This window comes from Chelonoidis abingdonii, chromosome 11 (genome assembly GCF_003597395.2).
Source record: "Chelonoidis abingdonii isolate Lonesome George chromosome 11, CheloAbing_2.0, whole genome shotgun sequence".
NCBI classification, from domain to species: Eukaryota; Metazoa; Chordata; order Testudines; family Testudinidae; genus Chelonoidis; species Chelonoidis abingdonii.
Window position 1 is genome coordinate 37,152,723 of NC_133779.1, and position 21,494 is coordinate 37,174,216.

General features: G+C 49.1%; 1 protein-coding gene across 2 annotated transcripts; it reads left to right on the plus strand.

The window, feature by feature from the left end:
* The first annotated feature begins 1,675 nt into the window (after positions 1 to 1,675).
* TLE5 (TLE family member 5, transcriptional modulator) lies at positions 1,676 to 19,968 on the plus strand. 2 transcript variants are annotated; one of them, XM_075070892.1, is made up of 7 exons: positions 1,676 to 2,571; positions 4,609 to 4,672; positions 7,437 to 7,481; positions 8,700 to 8,715; positions 10,008 to 10,052; positions 17,410 to 17,486; positions 18,636 to 19,968. In XM_075070892.1, the coding sequence occupies exons 1-7, from the start codon at positions 2,375 to 2,377 to the stop codon at positions 18,852 to 18,854; spliced, it is 663 nt and encodes a 220-aa protein (XP_074926993.1). In that variant the 5' UTR covers positions 1,676 to 2,374; the 3' UTR covers positions 18,855 to 19,968. The 2 variants fall into 2 exon arrangements, with proteins under 2 accessions (XP_074926993.1, XP_074926992.1); XM_075070891.1 differs by having other exon boundaries at positions 1,779 to 2,571; positions 18,633 to 19,968.
* Positions 19,969 to 21,494: the final 1,526 nt, after the last annotated feature.

The window sequence follows — 21,494 nt, forward strand, 5'->3', positions numbered from 1 at the left end:
GGGGGGGGTCTGATGGGGGGCTGTGGGGAATGCATAGGAGTGGGAAGTGAAGGGGATGCTGGGGGTATGTGCTTAGGGGCTGGGCTGGGTGGCTCATGGCTGAGAGGCCCTGCGGGGGCGTGTAGGAAAGGGGCTTAGGAAGTGAGAGTGTGGGGGTGGCATGGGGGGGTCAGCAAGGCACTGGGAGGAAGTGGTGGCTGGTGGTACCCTTGGCCCAGGAAGTGCAGCTGGGAGAACCCGCCACTACTGTACCTCCTTGTGCATGAGGGCCTAGCCCCTGACAGCAGGGAAAGGGGTGTTACTGTGGGGAGGGGCTGTTTTGGCATATTTTGAGGTGCAGTGGGGTGGTGGGGCAAGCTGGGAGGGATATGGGGGTGCTGGTGGGACAGGTTGGGGGGTTGAATGCTGGGGGTACTGGCTGTGGTCAGCTGTGGGGTTGCATGCTTGGGGGTGCCAGTTGGAATGTGGGGGTGCTGGCTGGAGCAGTCTGGGGGTTGGGTGCTGGCTGGCGCAGGCTGGTGGAAAGGGTGGTAGATAGTTTGGGGTGCTGGCTGGGACAAGTTGGGGGGTTCAGTGCTAGATGGGGCAAGCTGGTGGGATGCAGGAGCTGGGAGTGCTGGCTGGGACAGGATGGTGGGAGGGGTGGAGGGGGTATTGATGTGTGGAAGTGTGTGTGTAAATCAGCACATTTACCTGAGAAGCTCTTTTCCTTTCCAGAAAGCTGGTTGCCTTGCTCCTTCTGTTTTTTTGGGGTGGGGGATGTGCTCACTGGAATATTTCTCTTCCCCTCCCCCCTTTCTGCAGTGGGGGCTTGAGCCCAAGATTATCCTGACAGAAAAGAATAAATGTTTGTTCTTCCTCCGCTTTTTAATACCCACGTCTAGTTAGAGCCATGTAGGATAGGAGTGTTGGAAAAAATAACCCCAGCTATACATACACCATGACCGGGCGGGCTAATTTAGCTACATCTAATCAGGAAAAAGATCTTGGCGTCATCGTGGATAGTTCTCTGAAGACGTCCACGCAGCGTGCAGCAGCAGTCAAAAACGCAAGAAAGGATGTTAGGAATCATTAAAAAGGGAATAGAGAATAAGATGGAGAATATCTTATTGCCCTTATATGAATCCATGGTACGCCCACATCTTGAATACTGTGTATAGATGTGGTCTCCTCACCTCAAAAAAGATATACTGACATTAGAAAAAGTTCAGAGATGGGCAACTAAAATGATTAGGGGTTTGGAATGGGTCCCATCTGAGGAGAGATTAAAGAGGCAAGGACTTTTCAGCTTGGAAAAGAGGAGACTAAGAGGGATATGACAGAGGTCTATAAAATCATGAGTGATGTGGAGGAAGTGAATAAGGAAAAGTTATTTACTTGTTCCCATAATATGAGAACTAGGGGCCACCAAATGAAATTAATGGGCAGCAGGTTTAAAACAAATAAAAGGAAGTTCTTCTTCATGCAGCACACAGTCAACCTGTGGAACTCCTTGCCTGAGGAGGCTGTGAAGGCTAGGACTATAACAGGGTTTAAAAGAGAACTAGATAAATTCATGGAGGTTAAGTCCATTAATGGCTGTTAGCCAGGATGGGTAAGGGAGGGTGTCCCTAACCTCTGTTTGTCAAAGGATGGAGATGGATGGCAGGAGAGAGATCACTTGATCATTACCTGTTAGGTTCACTCCCTCTAGGCACCTGGCATTGGTCACTGTTGGTAGACAGGATATTGGACTGGATGGACTTTTGGTCTGACCCAGTATGGCCATTCTTATGTTGCCTTCGGGGGTGGGGGAGGAGGATGTTGTAAACCCACCTCTGCCTCGGTCAATTCTCCTTATAAAATTCAGTGTCGGATTTCTCGAGTGGAGTGTTTCCTGGCTGAAGAGGCACCCAGGTTCCTGGTATTAGAGGAGACATTGTGGCGAAGGCCGTGGGAGCAGTGATCAGCTAGGTGAAAGAGGGGCTCAGTAGTTAGGATGCTTGCCTGGGACTGGGGAGACCTGGGTTCCATTCCTTGGGCCAGTCACTTAGCCTGTGTGTGCCTCAGTTTCCCATCTGTAAAATGGAGATAAGAGCCCTGCCCTCCCTCACAGGGGTGCTGTGAGAATGAACGCATTAGAGATTGGGAGGCGGTCAGATATCAGGCCCTCTGCTAAGTGCTGTAGACAGCAGATCAGTGCCAGGGCTTCGTGACCTAGTGCAAGTCATTTCACCTTTCTGGGCCTGCGTTCCCTATCTGAGAGATGGGGATAATAGGGGGCTCTCTTATTTCCAGCTCCTTGGAGCAAAAGTGCTAAGGAAGGGGGCTGTTATTGCCGTCACTGTTAGGGGCCTGGAAGCAGGGAGTGACTGCCCAGGGCTGACCCTCATGCATGGGGCGTGGGGGCAGCTGTGCTGGAGGGGAAGGGCTCGTCGAGGCATTGCTTTCTCTCCTGCCACATTGCCAGGTGCTCTGTTCTGTGTCATTAAAGGGCTCATCTCATCTGCCACAGCAGCTGAAGTTCACAACCTCCGATTCCTGTGACCGGATTAAGGATGAATTCCAGCTCCTGCAGGCTCAGTATCACAGGTGAGCTGGAGTGCCCTGTGGCTAGCGGCAGCCTGGTGGGCGGCCCGGTGTTCTCCCTCTCCTCCGTGCTCTGTCCGGCTTTCGATGTCGAAGGACGGCTGGGAGCCAGCGGGGATGGTTTTCAATGCCCAGGCCAAAGTGCGTGTTGTCTCGGTGATGCCCCTTCTCCCAGCGAGCCGTAACGGATCCTCTCCTAATATGCTGCGTGTTGTCACTGTGACGCTCTCGATAGCTAACCGGAGGTGGCGGTGATAAATGATGCTTTCACAGGTGGATCCCAAGGGCCTGTCACTTGTTCTCTTCTGGTGTGAAGCTTTAAAATTTAAAAAAAGGGCTCCACAGGAAGGGAAGGGTTGTTCAGAGCTGATTTGTTAGATAGCTATGTGGTGATAGATGGTTGGAAGAACCAGAGCAGTTTCTCACAGCTTTCCCCCCTGTATACCACTTCTGTTGCCAGAGAAATAGAACTGATCCTAACAGGCGATCCCAGAGGAAGGAAAAAGAGACCCTAGAGGACTTCCTTCCCAATGGCTAGTCTTGAAATGTAATTGAGCGCATTAGAGCAAGGATTGGCCATGGCTAAAATGGCACCAAAGTTGGGAGTGGGAATCATGCAGTGTTATAACCCCGTAGATAATTAAAGCTGAATGCTTTAAATTTTTCCCTCGAGCAGCAGTGCTGTTGGTTTGTCCTTTGCTCAGCTATGACAACGATGGTGGACTAGCCGGTTGCGCTCTGGTTGGGAGTTGCTAGTCAGTTTTGCATTCTGGCTTCTGTGCACTAGCCCGTGGTGGCAATGTTTCAGTTGCCAACGCTGCAGGGGAATGTTTAGATCTAAGCATTTCAAATTTTTCAAAGAAACGTTTCTAGTGATCTTAAGATTTGGCTTTTATTGTAACAACACCTAAAATGTGGGGCCTAAGTCAACCTGACAGTATCCTTTTTAATTATCGACTACGCTGTTAGGATCTGTCCATTTTGTGCCCTTATGGCTGTGATTTTCCGTGGCTGTTAGCTTGTTCATTTAGCACTGCTATGACTTTCCCACGTGCCTTGCATCCTAGTCAGGCTTCTGCTGGACAATAGGCGTGCAGCTTCATGCCAAGAGGATCACACCAGAAGTCTGTGGAGGTCAGACATCGCTATTCAGAAATGGCTGATTTCCCAGAACACCTCTGCCTTTAGCAGTGCCATATATGGTGTAATGCAAGTGCCAGAAATACAGCTGCATTAGACTGTAGGCCTTTCAGTGGGAGACACTGGCGAGATCTAGTCTGCTGGAAAAGAAACAGGTTCTGGGAAGGTGAAGGTAAAGCTGTTCCTTGTTTGAAATATAAAACCATGGCACATGTTTGCTGAAATTCTAGCAGTGGAGATCACCTGCTTTATTACATTTAAATACCTTAAATAATAGAAGATGCAGGTTTGGCTTTGTTGTTTGAATGCCTGCATTAACTAGACAGGTAACTGTTACTTTCCCATAATGCACCCAGAATCTTTCAGGAGAGTATGTGTAATACTGGCCCGACAGCCCATGTGATAATTCCTGACAGGATCTGGAAACCAGACCATGCTTCAATCCTTCCTGCCACCTGTGACTTGGCTCACCTAAGTAAGGGCTGCGGGAGTGGACCCAAGGACCAACTGGAGAACTCGCCTTCCTTCCAGTGTTCTCTGTTTCTGCGGAAAAATAAAGGCTTCACTAATGGGTAACCCGGTGGAAGCCCTTCTTGTCACTGGGCAGTCTACTGCTGGTCGAGTAGCTCTTTAATTATCTGTCTTGTGGTAGCCCCAGTGGTGACTCAGGACACCCTTGTGCTCAGGGCTGTACAAAGGCGCAACGTGAAGACAGTCGGTATCCCAAAGAGCTTACAATTGTCTTTATAACCGCTCAGTTGCTGTCGTGTTTGGGGGCCTCATGATGCTGTGCAAACATACAGGAAACAACTGTTCGTGAGCCGAGAGTCGTAGGGCCCCAAAAGCCGTTGTGATCTCTAGCCAAGCGCTCTGAGCTCCTGTCTTTTTTTGCTCTTTCAGCTTGAAGTTGGAATGTGACAAGCTGGCCAGCGAGAAATCAGAGATGCAACGTCACTATGTCATGGTAAGGCTCTACTCCAATAGCAGAGGGCATGGGATGGAGGCAAGGGGCGTGCCCAGTGGGGTGTGGGAGGAGGCAGTTAAACAGAACACTAGCCCTCAGATCTACCCAGTACGCGACTCCCCTCCCCTCGCCCCAATCACAGTAACTGGAACGTGGCTTATCCACTTGGTGGGTGACCAGCAGATGTCACAGCCTTCCTCCCTCTGTGGTGTTGCCGTGTAAGGGTGGAGTCTCTGGTGAGGTGGGAAGGGAGATTTAGGGCAGATGTGTTATAGGAATGGTTGAGAACCACTAAACTGGGAATACAGACTTGACGGGCCCCCAATCGGGGAGAAGTTAGAAGTCTGGATTTGTAAGGAAATACTTATGTTGGATTATTGTGGGGCCAGCGGAGAGTAGGACATGTCTGTACAGCACCTGGCACAACAGTGCATGTCCCAGAGAGCTTACGAATGAAATAGACAAGACAACAGAGTAAGGGAAAGGCACGTGTCGTGTGCTGTTTTCCAGCAGGGAGCCGAACATGGTCTCCAGGCACTCGGATGCCACAGCGAGGAGGGTCATTAAAAACTGATCCAGAGGTATTTTGAGGGAGACGTGAGGGATCTTGGGCCAGTGTTGGCAGGGGAATCGTCAAACATGGCGGGGAGCTGCCAGTCCTGGGAAAGAGATGTTTTTGTTCTGTAAGCGACAGGCAGAAGAACTTGGTGACAGCTGGCCCGTGAAGAAACAGAGGTGTTATGTGCTAAGGAAGATGGAAGTGGAGTGAAATTACAGGCGGTCTGGGAAAACCCCAGCTGACAAGCTGCTGAGAGGAAGCAGAGCCGAGCAGTTCCAGCTCAGACCTGGGCATCAAGCTCCAAGGGTTTGATTCCTGGCTCTGCTACAAACCTCAGTGTGTCAGTAAAATGGGATAGCACTTACGCAACCCAGCCTGATAGGAAGTAACGGCTTTGACTTGCTAGCGATGGTGAAGGGCTGTGAGCTCCTTGGCTGGAAGGCAGGGGCAAGACAGTATTATCCTCAGCTCGGTGTATTGGAAAATAGCAACGCTTGAAACTGCTGTAGAACAGGGTTTTGTAATGCAAGCGCCAGACAACACTGACTTGTAGCGCAGCTGCTGGGCGTCAGTTAGACCCCCGGCTTGTTCATTCGTTATCTTGTACAGTCATCCAGGCCAACGCAGAGTGGGTGTAGGTGCTGGAGTGAAGGTGCAAGGACAGCAGAGACTCAGGCAGGGAATGTTGCCATTTTAATTTGTTCGGGAAACACTATCCTGCTGTTCTTCTCCCAGACGTGGTCAAAACTCAGCCCTCGATAGTGCCATCTTTGGATGAGGATTTACCCTAGTGTATTCTTAAACATGCACCTTTAACTCCTGGCCACAGGTGGGGTAGGGCAGGAAGTGCAGAGTCTGCATCTTGTGATGAGGCTTGGGCTGACATGCTTGTCTCAGAGTTAATGGAACCAGGGCAGGTGCAGCAGCTGTCTGCCTGGCTCTCGGTGCTGTCCATAGAGAGGAACCAGAGCCAGGCAGACAGCTGCTGCACCTGCCCTGGAATGGAGAGACAAGAGGCAGGACTGAATGCAGAACTTCTTCTGGGAGGAGTTACAGATTTAAAAGTCCCTTCCCATCCCGTGTACATCCCCCCTGCCTCAATCCAAGGCCTTGGTTGTTACCTGAATAGGGGAGGTGGCTGATAGAAAAATATCCATTGATTGAAATTTAGCTCTTTGACGTGAGCCATAGCTGTGCAGGTGAGCAGCAATGACAAGAAATAGAAGGAAGCATTTTTTTGGGGGGGGGTTATATATAGGGGTGCTAGTGTCTTCTTTTAAATTGTTATTTCTGGTGCGGAGAGGTGAGGGTGTCGAGAGCTGGATTTTTGGACAGAGATGGGGAAGTTTTGATTTCGTATGCCAGCCCCAGAGGTGGTAGAGGAGGGAGGGGGGCTTGGGACAATGTGGAAGGATGAGATTCTTTTCAGGAGCGGGTGAGTACCAGCAATTCTCACCTTCTGCCAATTGGTGGGGCTGGAAGGGAGAGTTGCTGCCATTTATGGTTTGTGCTTGGGAGCCCCCAGTCTGAGACCAGAACCCCCCTTGTGCCAGGTGAACAAAAAACCAGTCCCTGCCCCCCAAAAAGCTGACCACCTAAGTAAATCATTACATTTAATCCCACGTGGCCCCTGTAGTCAGCTGTTTGCCCTCTGTCCATTGTAGCCAGCAGCCTGTTAGCGGGGAGCTAACAGAAGGGTTTTATTTCTGAATTTGTTGGCCGCTGCGGCCGTGAAACTTCGAATCACAATTAGGGAGGGCCCCTGTTCCCTGGCCGGCTTTAAAAACGGAGAGAAGAAAATCCTCACCCATGAACATTGACGTTAATCAGAACGAAGCGATAAGGGGAGCCAAACGGCGCTACTCAGTGAACACGAGGACACCCCAGAGATGCAACGCTGGCCTCATTGAAATAGATGGAAGCTTTTTCCAGTGGAACCAGGATTTCATCCCAGGAGTGCAGAAAGGGATGGGAAACCCTCATACTCCGGGGCGTAAGCCAGCCTCTAATGGGGAAATAACATCCCCTCCTGACCAGTTCTCCTGGAACTGCTTCCTGCAGGGTTTCTTGCACCTTCCTCTGACACTACTGTTCAGTGACTTGACAAAGTGCTGTTCTGCTCCATATAAAAGCTTTGATAGTTTGTGACTCTGGTTGCGTGTGGAATCTGAGTTGTTGCTGTTTCTCTTTCCTCTCCCCCTGCAGTATTACGAGATGTCCTACGGGCTCAATATCGAAATGCACAAACAGGTGAGACAAGCTTCTCTCTCTGGGCGCTTTCCGCAGCTGCTAGGACTGGGTGGGAGGAGGTTGGATTTTCTAAGAAGTTAGTTAGTTAGTTTCTTCACCAAACCTCTCTGACCTGCCCCACCCTACCCCACCTCTGCTGGCTTAATTTCATTGTGGGAGTCATCAAAAAGCCATGAAGCTTCTCTAGTCTGTAAGATTTGAGCTGATTTTGTAGTGGATTCATTTCCTTCTGCTCCCCTGCGCGGATACACGCTTGCCTTGTTCCTTGCTGTTCATGGCAGACAGGGTCGATGAGATGGGGGGGGAAGCCGATACAAATTACTGGGTCCCGGCGGTCCGGCAGGAGGTCCGGGCCCCTGCTTCGCTGGCCTTATCAACCCTGTTTAGCCAGTCCGCCCTTGCTGGGGGGCCTGAAAAAAATTTTTCACTGAGGCTCTTGGCGGCCCTGATAGATGCCCATGGATTGCGAGTTAGAGTCCAGTTGGAGAAGGGAGGCAGGAGGGATGCTCAGCGCACTGCATCTCTTGTCAGATGTTAGGTTCCAGTGCAGGAGGTGGGGGACCAGAATGAGGTGGGCATCTCTGTGGGATTGGGGAGGCACAGGGGCCCATAGACAGGCAAAGATGAAAGGTAGGGGCCCTGCAGGGTGTGATGCCAGGCTGAGCTGCCTCCCCTCCAGAGAGCTGTTGGAATGCTTGGTACGACACAGAACTGTACCTGGTTCATAACCTCCCTGAAATCTTGTTTGGACTTGCTGAGCTCCTTAGCAGCTGCTGCTTCCTCCCTGTCACATGTTCCACTGAAAAGGCTGGGGAAGCAGGAAGAATCTTGTAAAGATTCTTTGAAAACAATTAGCTTGTGATTCACGACAGCTTGTGCTGTATGGTTTTTTGTTTAACCGTTTTCAGGCTGTAGAAAATTCTTGTGGTCTGCTGTCGTACGGCAGCCACAGGGATGGGCGAGGTGCTGGCAGACAGGGAGTCTCTTTGATGGGGAGAATCAAGGAGGTTGCGGATTTTATGCACCTCTTAAATCTCTCTTTTGGGGTGGGGGATGGTAAAATTAGGTCTCTTCTGTGGGCCTCTGGGTAACTTCAAACCCTTGCTGCTGACCTATGCTCCAACACCAATCCAAACTAAATGTTTCTAGTTATAGGGAAGCCCCTGCTCTGGGTGGAAGATGCCACAGAATTTGGCAGGCCCAAGTGGGGGATATGAGGCACAGTTTGTATACTGCAGCTGTTTTCAGGGCTTTCTGGAGGCCTGATTTTCAAAAAGCAATGAGCGCCCGCCCCCAAGGAATACCCAGCCCCTTCTGTTGTGTCACATTGGACACTAAAAAATCACCAATCCTGTTGGACAATGTAGGTCTCTCTTTTTACACATGGATTTCCTCATTCCACGGCTATTTAAATAAAACCGAAAACTGGGTTCTGTCTGCACCTTGTTTCTAGTCTGAATTTGTCTAGCTTCAACTTCCAGCCATTGGACCTTGTCAGACCTCTGTCTGCGCGTTTGAAGAGCCCTCGATCTTTATCAAACGTCTCTTTCCTGTGCAAGTGCTTCGGTTGTGATCAAGTCACCCCTTAACCTTCTCTTTGATACGTTCCTCGAGTCTGTCGCTACCAGGCATGTTTCCCAATCCTTTAATCTCCATCCTGGCTCCTCTCTGAATCCTCTCTAGTTTTTCACGTTCGGTCCTCAGCCTGCTTCATGGCTTCTGTAAAGCCCAGTAGGTGCCTGTCTGCATCATCAACCTGGCCCCGTATTCCTCTCCCTTCAGCTGGAATCCAGCCTTGATTTTTTTAATTTTTTTTTTTATGGACAGATTTGCTCATTTCCCAGGGGAAGAGCGTTAAAAAAACATTTAGAGGCTCTTCAGTAAACCCCATGGGAACCAGCTGATGCTGTTATTTTATCTGATCTCTGCTACCTTTTTTTTTATTTTGTCTTTCTTATTAAGAATCGGCCCTTGTCTCTCCCTGGGCCTGGGCCTATCTCCCACTTGCTAGCGTTCCTGGTGCAAACTCTCAAGTTTTATAGAATTAAAAATAAATAAATAAATAAGGAGGGAGAGGTAGTGAGATGATTCCAAGGAGCCCTACAACTAATTCCATCATGGCCTCTCCCGCTTGGAAGCGAGAGCAGCAGTGAAACAAATGTCTGTCTAGATCTGAGCATCGTACATAATTCAGCACTTCCCAGCCTGGTTTCTAATAAATTTCCTTCCTATAGGCCCCTGCTTTCTTTATTAAATGCATATTTGAGTCCCTGAGAGGGAAGGGAGAATATTGAAAACTCGCTCAGTGTGATCAGCAGGATTTATTTTTGCAAGGGTCTGGAGCGGATTTATTTTTTTTTCTAAATGAGTCTGGGTGGCTTCTGCTAGGAGTCAGGGAGGTATGGAGGGGGGATGCTCAGGTGGATGGATATTGATCAGGGCAGATAATCTGCAGGGAATGTGCCAGTCTCATCTGACTTTTTTTTTTTTTTTTTTTTTTTTTTTTAATTTCAGCTGATTGTCAAGCGTTAAACGGCATTTGCGCTCAAGTCTTGCCCTACCTGTCTCAAGGAGGTAACCTTTTTCCCCATCCCCATCCCTTTTTATACTGAATCGTGAGCGGTGGGGCTTTAAAACCACGCTTAAAGAGACCCGATCCTGCCAGTTGCCAAAGTGCCTTCAGATCCTCTTGAGTTCAGTGAGCAGTGTGGGCCCCACAGAATTGGGCAGGTGGGTCAGGTATTTTCAAGCGCTCAGCCCTCCTGATCAGGCCAGGTTGTTTTCCAAAAGCTCTGCACCAAATCTGGGTTGTGATCACTTGCTTTAATGCCTCTATGGAGCTGACTAGGGCTGTCAAGGTTAAAAAAGAGTAATCGCACAATAAACAATAATAGAATACCATTTTAATATCTTTGGATGTTTTCTACATTTTCAAATGTATTGATTTCAATTACAACACAGAATACAAAGTGTACAGTGCTCACTGGATATTTATTTTTGTTGCACTATTTGCACTGTAAAAAAAAAACAAAAAAGAAATAGTATTTTTCAATCCTCTAACACAGATACTGTAGTGCAATCTCTTATCTGAAAAATTGAACTTACAAATGTATAACTATGTACACACAAAACTGCATTCAAAATAAACAATGTAAATTCTAGAGCCTGCAAGTCCACTCAGTCCTATTTTGTTCCGCCAGTCGCTCAGACAAACAACTTCATTTACATTGCAGGAGATAAAGCTGCCTGCTTGTTACAATGTCACCTGAAAGTGAGAATAGGCATTTCATGGCACTGTTGTAGCTGGCATCACAAGACATTACTGCCAGATGCGCTAAAGATTCATATGTCACTTCATGCTTCAACTATCACGCCAGGGCATGCGTCCATGTCGATGACAATTCTGCTTGATAACATCCAAAGCAGTGCGGACTGACGTCTGTTTATTTCATTATCTGATCAGATGCCACCAGCAGAAGGTTGATTTGCTTTTTGTGGGTTGGATTCTGTAGTTTCCCACATTGGAGTGTGTCTCTTTAAGTATAAGAGGGTAGCCGTGTTAGTCTGGATCTGTAAAAGCAGCAGAGAATCTTGGCACCTTATAGACTAACAGACGTTTTGGAGCGTGAGCTTTCGTGGGTGAATACCCTGCGTCTGACAAGTGGGTATCACCACAAAGCTCAAGCTCCAAAACGTCTGTTAGTCTATAAGGTGCCACAGGATTCTCTGCTGCTTTTGCTCTTTTAAGACTTCTGAAAGCAAGCTCCACAGCTCGTCCCTCTCAGATTTTTGGAAGATACTTCAGATTCTTAAACTTTGGGTCGACTGCTGTAGCTATCTGTAGAAATCTCACATTGGTACCTTCTTTGCGTTTTGTCAAATCTGCAGTGGAAGTGTTCTTAAAATGAACATGTGCTGGGTCATCATCCGAGACTGCTATAACATGAAATATACGGCAGAATGCAGGTAAAACAGAGCAGGGGACATACAATTCTCTCCCAAGGAGTTTAGTCACAAATATAATTAACACATTATTTTTTTAACAAGTGTCGTCAGCATGGAAGCATGTCCTCTGGTAGAGTGGCCGAAGCATGAAGGGGCATATGAATGTTTAGCATATCTGGCACGTAAATACCTTGCAAAACCAGCTACAAAAGTGCTGTGCAAAAGCCTGTTCTCACTTTCTAGTGACATTGTAAACAGAAAGGGGGAGCAGCATCTCCTGTAAATGTAAACGAACTTGTTTGTCCGACTGATTGGCTGAACAAAATTCAGGACTGAGTGGACTTGTAGGATCTGAAGTTTGACAGTGTTCTGTTTTTGAATGCACTTATGTAACAAAAAAATCTACGTTTGTAAGTTGTGCTTTCACGACAGATTGCACTGCAGTGCTTGTATGAGGTGAATTGAAAAATAGTATTTCTTTTTATCAACTTCACAGTGTAAATATTTGTAATAAATATACACTTTGATTTCAATTACAACACAAAATACAATATATGAAAATATAGAAAAACATCCAGAATATTTAATAAATTTAAATTGGTATTCTATTGTTTAACAGTGCGGCTAACCGCGATTAATCATGATTAATTTTTTTTAAGTTAATTGCGTGAGTTACCTGCGATTAATCGACAGCCTTAGAGCTGACCCTTCTGAAACTCTGGCCTGAAACATTTAAAATAGCACTTGAGTGTTCTTCTGCCTCCTACATGTTAAGGCTAAAATATCCTGCCCTTTGTGGAGCAGCCACAGACAGAGGTGGTTTCTGTTCTCTCTCAGTGCATTTCCCATGGCTGCTGTTTCTGTGAACTATGGTTGAGGCATGCGGGCAGCTAATTAGGAGGATGGAAAGTGTATTAAAAAAAAAAAACCTCCATGTGGCTGTTCCTTAATATTTTAGCTCCTTTGCTTCATTAATTAATATACTTGCTATCTTTAAAAAAAAAAAAAAAAAAAGAGAGAGAGACAGACATTAATTGGAGAGGGAGGAGGGCATTGGGAGAGAAGCTGGCACCTCAATTTGATTCTGACTTAGCAGTCTTGGAGTATTTACCTTTGCAATACAAGTCTCATAAAATGATGCGACATGCAATGGAATTGTCAGGTATCAGAGGGGGAGCCGTGTTAGTCTAGATCTGTAAAAGCGGCAAAGAGTCCTGTGGCACCTTGTAGACTAACAGCATAAGCTTCTGTGGGTGAATACCCACTTCGTCGGATGCACCAATGAATAGAATTGTGGTCGGAATTAGCCATTGGGGTGGTCTGAGCGGGGGTTACTTTGTTCTCCTTTGGGGGAGAATTTAAGGAACTCGCAGATCAGAGCTCTCTAGTAACTTAGGCCCAGCTTCACGTGTTCTGTCTGATGGCAGGGTTCTCACCCTGGCGCTATGCCAAGCTTGAGAAGAACCTACTTGCTGGAGATTATATTTGGAGTTGTTTTTCTTCCTCTTGCCCCTTCCATGGACCAATTACAATAGTACCTTCTCTGAATAGAGCTGCCGCTGTTCCTGTTCTGAATTTTTCTAGCATTGGTGCCGGCCCTCCCAATGGCTCTCTGAGCCGCCTGTCACTCAGAATATGTGCCCAGGTCACGTTCTAGGGCAGAGAGCGTTTGATTTCTGGAGAAAATATTTGGGTGCTTAAACTAACCAGTATTTCTTCCTTGTTGCTTTTCATGGGGGCTCTGAGGCCTCTAAGCAGCCCCTTGCTTCCGGCAGCAGCCTGGAGTCTGCTGCATGGTCCAAGTAAAGGGTAAAACTCGCCCTGGTGCTGCACAGGGACCTGTGTCCAGTTGGAGCAAATCCTGACCCCTCTTCCATCATGCTTTCTTGCATTGGAAATGGGATTTAGGGGGAGTGCATGGAGCCTCCAGGTGACAGAGTTCAGCTGTAGTAGGGATCCAGGATGGATAAAAATCCATCATTTCCTTAATCAAAAATTTTTTTTTATTTCAATACAATTTATTCAAAATTTTAATTTAAATTAATTTAAATAAATTTGACATTATGACAAAAGTGTTAAGGCCTAAACTTACTCTAGTCTTGTTAAAATAATTTAAATTGTATTAAGCAGTACATATTTGCACCTGAAGTCTTAAAGTCAAACCACTGAACTGGTAACAGGCACCAATACCTTTAACGAGGGTTTGTTGAAGTGCTAACTCAGCTTTTAACTGTGTAGCATCTTCTGCAGGCTCGGGGGGAGCATTGTCTTCATTTTAGTTTCTTCAACTTATTCAGTTCGGGGACTAGCTCGTTCAAAATTGAGAATTGCAATTGGGAATTGGAAAAAGCAGGAATGTTTGTTGAGAACATAAGAATGGTCCCAGACTGTCAGACCAGTGGTCCATAAGCCCAGGATCCCGTCTTCTGACAGCGGCCAGTGCCAGATGCTTTAGAGGGAATGAACAGAGAAATTACCAAATGATCCATTCCCCATCGTCTGGCAATCAGAGGTTTAAGGACACCCAGAACATGGCGTTACATCCCCGACCATCTTGGCTAATAGCCATTGATAGATCTGTCCTCCAGGAACTTACCTAGTTCCTTTTTGAGCCCAGTTATTCTTTTGGCCTTCACAACATCCCCTGGCAATGAGTTCCATAGGTTGACTGTGTTGTGTGAAGAAATACTTCCTTATCTTAATTTTGAGTCTGCTGCCTAATTAATTTCATTGGTTGCCCCTGGCTCTTGTTGTGTGAATGTAAAGTGTTAATTATCCTTTCTCCACACCATTCATATTTTTATAGACCTCTAGCATATTCCCCCTTCATCATTTTCCAATCTGTGTATAAAAATGAGGTCTGAAAGGATGAGATCTGCTAGTTCTAATATCCTGAATGACATGGTGACCAGAAACAATCAGTTCAGTTCATTAACTGCAGGTAATACTTCATTTGTTTAATAAATCTGTTAGTTTTAAATGCAAAACATGGTTTGATTAAACTTATTTTTTTCTGACATATCCTGCCCATTTAATGTATTTTTATTTAACTAATAATTTTTAAAATGTTTTTGTACATTTTAAATTTTGTATTTCCACACAAGTGGAAGAACTTGACACACCACAATTAAAAAATTAATCATCTAGTAAATAAGAAATGAGTCATTCACCATCTTCTAACATAACAGAATTGCTTAAATACACATAAACAGATACAGTATATCCTCCTGGGTGGCAAAGAGAAGCACCTAATTTAGGTTATATTTAGTTGCAAATCAACTTGTTACCAACCAATAAGAATCCACTTTCTTTAGGAAAATAACTGGAAAGTACAGATGCAAAACAAGATTAAAATGGATTATTATAATCAAGGGTGCTGCTTGCTGATCTAAATCATGATTAAAATTGATGATTTTTAAATTGTTTTGGTTTAAATCGATCTACCCTACCAAGCCACGTGCTGGTAGGAGAGTTTGAGGTCGGGTCAGTGGAGACAACTAAGAAGGCATAAAATAGAGGTCTGTAAAATCGTGAATGGGGGAGTGTTGTTTACCCCTTCACATAACACTAGAACCAGGGGTCACCCAATGAAATGACTAGGCAGCAGGTTTAAAACAAACATAAGGAAGTACTGCTTCACACAATGCAGAGTCAACCTGTGGAACTCATTGCCAGGGGATGTTGTGAAGGTCAAAAGAATAACTGGGTTCAAAAAAGAGCTAGATGAGTTCATGGAGGATAGGTCCATCAATGCCAAGACGGTCACTGACACAACTCCATGATTTGGGTGCCTCTAAACCTCCCAGCTGCCAGAAGCTGGGACTGGATGATGGGATGGGTCACTCAATAATTGCTCTATCCTGTTAGTTCCCTCTGAGGCACCTGGCACCAGCCACTGTCGGAAGAGACGCTACTGGGCTTGATGGACCATTGATCTGACCCAATATGGCCATTTTTATGAGTAGTCCGAGGCAACCTCTGGCACCATGTGTGGTGGGAAGGTGAGGGAGTGGAGAGCCCCATGCCCCTAACTATGCTAGTCAGAAGATGTTTCTCCCAAGGCAGTAACAGGCCTGAAACAATACATGTGCCTTTGAGTGGGTGCTCTGCATTGGCTATGAAACATAACCCAGGAGTCCGTTCGTTGGCCTAGGCAGAACTCTGTTGGAAAAGTGTGGGCTTGTGGCTGTGTTATGGAGAGGAATGCCCTGCGGTGAAGGCCCTGGACTGGGATCCAGGAGCTTGTGGCTCAGTTCCTGTCTCTGCTACAGATTTCTTGGGCCTTCCCTCTTGGTGCCTCAGTTTCCCATCAGTGAAGAGGGGATAACACCTGCCTGTTTAGCTTGTGAGCCTCTAGGGACAGAGATTCTCTCGCACCTATTTCCCTAGGGCCCTGGTTTTAGCTGGGATGCGTAGGTGCTCCCATAGTGTGAATAATAGCCATAATAATGACTGGGTTTGTAGGTCTGTAGGGGAAGCCAATGCTAAAGCGTTCAGGCTTGGGGAAGCTTCCCGTTCCTTCCACTCCTCCGTTCCCGCCAGGGACGGCATCAGTACTGGAGCGAGAACCTGGAACTCTCTCACCAAGAAGCAGGACATTTGCAGCTTCCTGACCCAGTACAAGCCTGTGCCCCGTGTGCTGTGGCAGCATTTTGCCCTTGGATTCCCTTTCCGTAGCATGTGGGTGATCCTCTGGTTTTTAACTCTTTGTGTTGTGTTTATGCCATTTAACGGGCCCCTCTTTCTCCGGGGTCTGGACAACAGACCCGGGTTTGGTCTGTGGCTGCTGGATCTGTTTGTGTTGAGATGGGCTGGAGGGGTAGGGGTGGAAAATCTTGCAGAATGGTGCATGCGTTCCTTGGAAATGCAGCTAAAGTGATTGGGGATGGGAGCTGTTTCAGGGTGGGGAAGGGAAGGCAGCCCACTGATCGGCAGCTTCTCTCCCTGAGGCCTCGCAGGAACGTTGTGATACCCAAAAGCCCCCTGCCGTCTATGCGGCGCGGGCGGTGGCCTTCCTTTGCCCCTCTACTGCTCCCAGCTTTGCCAGTCTCTCTCCCCCTTGATCTGGAGGGACTGTTACGTCTAGGGCTGGAGGCTCGTCTGCTCTCCGGCCACTGAGGTGCCAGTTAGTGCCCCCCCCTTGTCTCTGGTTTGCCCACTCTCCGGCTGTGTACCTCCCCTGGGCAGTTCGTCTGGTGCTGGGGGTGGGGAGGGGTGTCACACGCCGGAGGGCTGCTTGCTGGCAGCCAGGCAGAGGCCTGAACGGAGTCAGTGTCTGGGTCATCCAGGTGGGGCAGAAGGAGGGAGTGGTGCCCTGCCAGTGCTGTGTGTTCTGTAGGTAATAACTGGATACGTACCCATCTCCTAGAACTGGAAGGGACCCTGAAAGGTCATTGAGTCGAGCCCCCTACCTTCACTAGCAGGGCCAAGTACTGATTTTGCCCCTAATCCCTAAGTGGCCCCCTCAAAGATTGAACTCACAACCCTGAGTTTAGCAGCTCAATGCTCAAACCACTGAGCTATCCCTCCCCGTGAAGGCTGTACGTTGCCAGGGCTGGCGAGCGGGCACCTTTTCCTGGTTCAGAGTTCACCTGTGCAGCTGCAAGTAAACTCAGAGAGGAGCAGGGGCATCCAGCAGGAAATAAGCTCAGCTCCTGCAAGCAGAATCTCTTGGCTTGCTACCCCCAGCGGTGTCGGTATGTGGGGACGCATCCTGCAGCACATGCTCGGGGGAGCATCTCTCCTGCCATTCATACACAGGGAGCACTGAGGATCAGGCCCTTCTACAGTCTCCCTCCTCACCTGAGCCTCTCCTAGGATAGGAATTAACCCAGGTCGGGATGAGTTTAACCTGCGTGGCAGTGCAACCTGCTGGGGGAACCTAGGGGTCACTAGCCTGGGCTGGACCCAGCCATGCTGAGTAACCCCCAGTGATTTTAAATGACTTAAAGGGTGTCTTGTTTTTCTCCTCTTCTCCCTCCCCAGCACCAACAGCAGGTTCTGGGAGCCATTGAACGAGCCAAGCAAGTGACCGCCCCAGAGCTGAATTCCATCATCCGTGTACGTGATGTGCGGTTAGGAGCGGCTGCGGGGAGGAGGGGAGCAGCGTGGGGAAGGAGTGGAGTGGGGAGCATGAATGCCTGGCTCAGATCCCTTTGGCTAAACGTGGTGCAGGAACCAAGTGACACCCACCTGAATTCTTTAAAGCAGACAGGCCCTGGCATGCCGCAGGATGTGGCCAGAGTGGAGAAGGTTTTAGCTCTTCTACAGGGGGACTGGTGGGGCTCTGAGCTCCGTCCCCTTGGCCTTTGCCCCCCTCCCCACCCAAACCAACGCAGGGTCTTTGCACACCCTTGTTGCCAGCAGCATGCCTCCGATGCCCTCCCAGCCCCGCTCACCAAATCATACACAGACTCCACGCACACGTGTGGCCTCTGCAGCGCATTTCACCGCTGCTGAAGCCTGCTGGTTGCAGCTCTGCCCTGGCCAGGCTGGGGTGTATGAGTGGCATCAGGCGGATATGACCCAGCCAACGCATGTAATAACAGGGCTGAGAAAAGACCAACCTGGGCTGTGTTGGGCCAGGCTATGTTCTAAGCTGCCTCAGCCATCAGCAGCAGAGCTGTGTTCGAGCACTGGGGATGGGAGCATCTGGCGTGCTCCATCCACGCAGCACAGGAAAAGGGTTGGAGCCTGGCTGCAGCCCAGCAGCCTTTTACCCTGTGCGGGAGCGTTAGGTAGAGGCAGGGCTACCGCGGCGCCAGGTTTGGCTCCTGCCATGGCAGAGCCTAAAGCTGTAGCTTGATCTGGACGTGGCCCAGGCATGAGTGTAACTCATGGAGAGGAGGAGGGGAGGGGTGACAGGTCCCCCTCTGTGCCTGATCCACAGAGGGGTGCGAGTCAGTTACAGGGCCCCACAGAGCTGGAGCAGCCTCTGCTTTGAGTTCCGGAGGTCGTGGGTTCAGTCCCAGCTGTTGGCCAAAATGGCCCTTTGGTCCTGCTTTGAGCAGGGGGTTGGACTGGATACCTCCTGAGGGCCCTTCCAACCCTGAGGTTCTATGATGAAGCCCTGTTGTAGCTGGGTTACCCAGAGGCAGCGGCTTCTCCAGGGGAAAGGGGCCCTTAGCGGGAGTGGGGGCCACATGCTTTCCAAACGACACATGACCCTCTCCCCTTGTCTGTCTGTCTGTCCATCATTCTCTACAGCAGCAGCTTCAAGCTCACCAGCTCTCGCAGCTCCAGGCTCTGGCACTCCCCCTGACTCCACTGCCCGTGGGCCTCCAGCCCCCTTCCCTCCCGGCTGTCAGCGCCGGCACCGGCCTCCTCTCGCTGTCCGCCCTGGGCTCCCAAGCTCACCTCTCCAAGGAGGACAAGAACGGTCATGATGGGGACACCCACCAAGATGACGACGGGGAGAAGTCGGATTAAAGTGAGGGGTTGGGGGGTGGGGGGAGAAGAGGGGTTCAATAAAAGATGCAGTATCGCTCTGGTCAACGCTCCACAGAACTGCAGTAGTCTGTACGGTGGCAGCCTGCCAGGCACACAACCCATGTGGTTGCATCACCCCCCCCCACACACACACACACACACACCCATGCCCACGGTGTGTGTGTGTGTGGGGGAGGGGGCCGAGCATCCATCTCCCTTGAGAGTGGAATAGAAATGGGGCAGCAATGAATGCCACCGCTACGAACACGGGGCTGTTACATTCCACTCTCCGCCAGCCCCTAGCTCCCTCGGCCCGGGCCGAGCACTGCTGTCACCCGCGCTTGGCCTGCAGGATGTTGATCTGACCCCAGGATGCACAGATGTTCCCAGCTGTGTCTAGACTCCGGGTACTGCATGCAAGCCCAGTGGTACCATTCCCCCTCTCCCCGGCCCCGGTGCGTGTTTAAAGATACAAACCTGTTCTCCATCCCCATTGTCCCTGCCCCTCCACGCCCCAACCTCTGTAGGTTTCGATTGCGTCTCACTGGTTCGGGCTGTGTTCTGTCTCGGCACCCCCACCTGCACTAGTGTCAGTTCTGCACCTTGCTGTCCTGCATGTATCCCTGTTAAACCAGTCCTGGGAGCACAATACTAGTTCAGTGCCCTCAGGCACCAGGTGTCTCTCTTCCTGCTGCTTCTCCACTTCTAGCTGGAGTCCCCCCCAGCCCGCTGGCCCTTCTCAGCATTGGACCTGGCTGTCTAAGATGGTGGGAGGAAGGTGGGAGCCGGGGGGAGGGGAGAAATCAGACCAGCTTAGAACCTCCCTCTGCTTCCCTGCCCCTCACCGTTTGGAAAAGGATACTGCAGCTTTCTCTGTTTCTATTTCAGTGCGCTAGCGTGTCTTTCTTTAAAAAAAAAAAAAAAAACAACACAAAAAACAAAATGGAATTAAAAAAAAAAGAATCTCGTGTTTGTATATAGTCCTTTAGAGAGAAATCTTGTTTGGCTTTTTGTGTTTAATCACTCAACCTATACGAAGAGGAACTGAAAATGCTGTATTGAGGATGTTACTAGCTGTGCCTTTCAAATAAAGAAATAAGAAGGTTGGTTAAAACCATGACTCAGCTGCTGCTCTCTGGGCCCACGGTAAATAAAAGGGGAGAGGGAGGGTTCTGTTCTACCCCCTCGGGCAGATGCAAAAACCTGGGTTCTGTACCTGATTGGTTGTGTGGCAGTGAATGGCCCTGTTCTGTGCCTCAGTTTCCCCATCTATAAAAAGGGAGTGGGCCTTCATCTTATGGCTGACACAACTGAGATCACTGCCCTGCTGTGTATATACAGCACCCAGCACCTAGTGAGAGGCGGGGTCTGTCCCAATGGGCTTAGACTTACACACAAGAGAGGGAGGATGGGAGGGGGAAACAAGGCACAGAGAGAGGAGATGACTCACCTCGCAGGTCAGCAGCAGAGCTGGCACGAAACCCCGGACTCCTGTTCAGCACTGTATTTGCTGGGCAGTGCTGCCTTTGCCGGGTGCTCGGAGTGGTGGGCGAAGAACACTCCAAAGGCCCCGATCCTGTGCACAGCGCAGCGCTGTCACATAGCATCAGGCTGTGAGTGCTCGGTGCCACGTGCAGCAGCCATAGGAGTCAGAGGCTGGGGTGAAAGTAACTTAAAGGGGGAGTGGCCTCTATCAGAAGAGGTGGGGCTTTTAAATCAGGATTTAAAGGACTCAGGAATTCGGCTGAAGCTAGGAGCCAGGCCCTTTAAAATAACCCCAGAGCTACCAGCTGCAGAGGCAGCTGGGAGCCCTGGGGTCTGGGCAGGGGTGAAAGTAATTTACATTTCTTACCCATATGGTCCAATCCCAAGCAACCCACCCACCTCTCCTATGTACTTCATGGATCCCTCCCATTGCATGACATAGATAGTAGTAACAGTAGCTTTATTTTCCCTACCAGTACTGACTGTAATAAAACTTTACAATTGGAATAAGCCTGAAAAAGTGAAAACTCACTTGTCACATTTTTGTCTGTGTCTTCCCTCCTCCTCCTCCTCCTCCAGCGAGGCTGCCGATGCTGGGCTCTGTGCTTTCTCCCTGCCTGGCACGCAGCTGCTGCAGAGGCTTCCCTCTAGCTTACAGCAGGGAGACTGCCTCCTGCATAAGAACAGTTTAAACTCAGTTGTTCCCTGATGGTTCAGCCCCCAGGGTTAAAAGAGGTTTCTGGCATCTTTGTTAATTTCACTCCCAGTTTGTTCGGGGGGTGGGGGGGGGGGGAAGAGGGAGCTGTGTGTGACCATGGCATGGGGCAGTTCTTTTCTGCCCCCTGGATGACGGGGTTTTCTAATACTTGCTAAATACAATAGTAGGGTCAGGTTGCTGTGGTCGTGGGCATTGTTTGTAACACACACATCATACATATACATTTACATGCTGTGTATGTGTATGAATGTTGTCACAAACTAATTGCAGCTGCAGCCTTCCACAGAACCAGCGCTGACCCAGCAGGTGGCCGGCCCTCAGGCGCAAAACACAGCCAGCCAGCCAGTGGTGGGGAGCTATGGGGGCAAGAGGAGGAGAGGAAGGGAAAGTCAGGGGAATGAAGGACACTGGAATTAGCTTTTCATGAAATATATAGA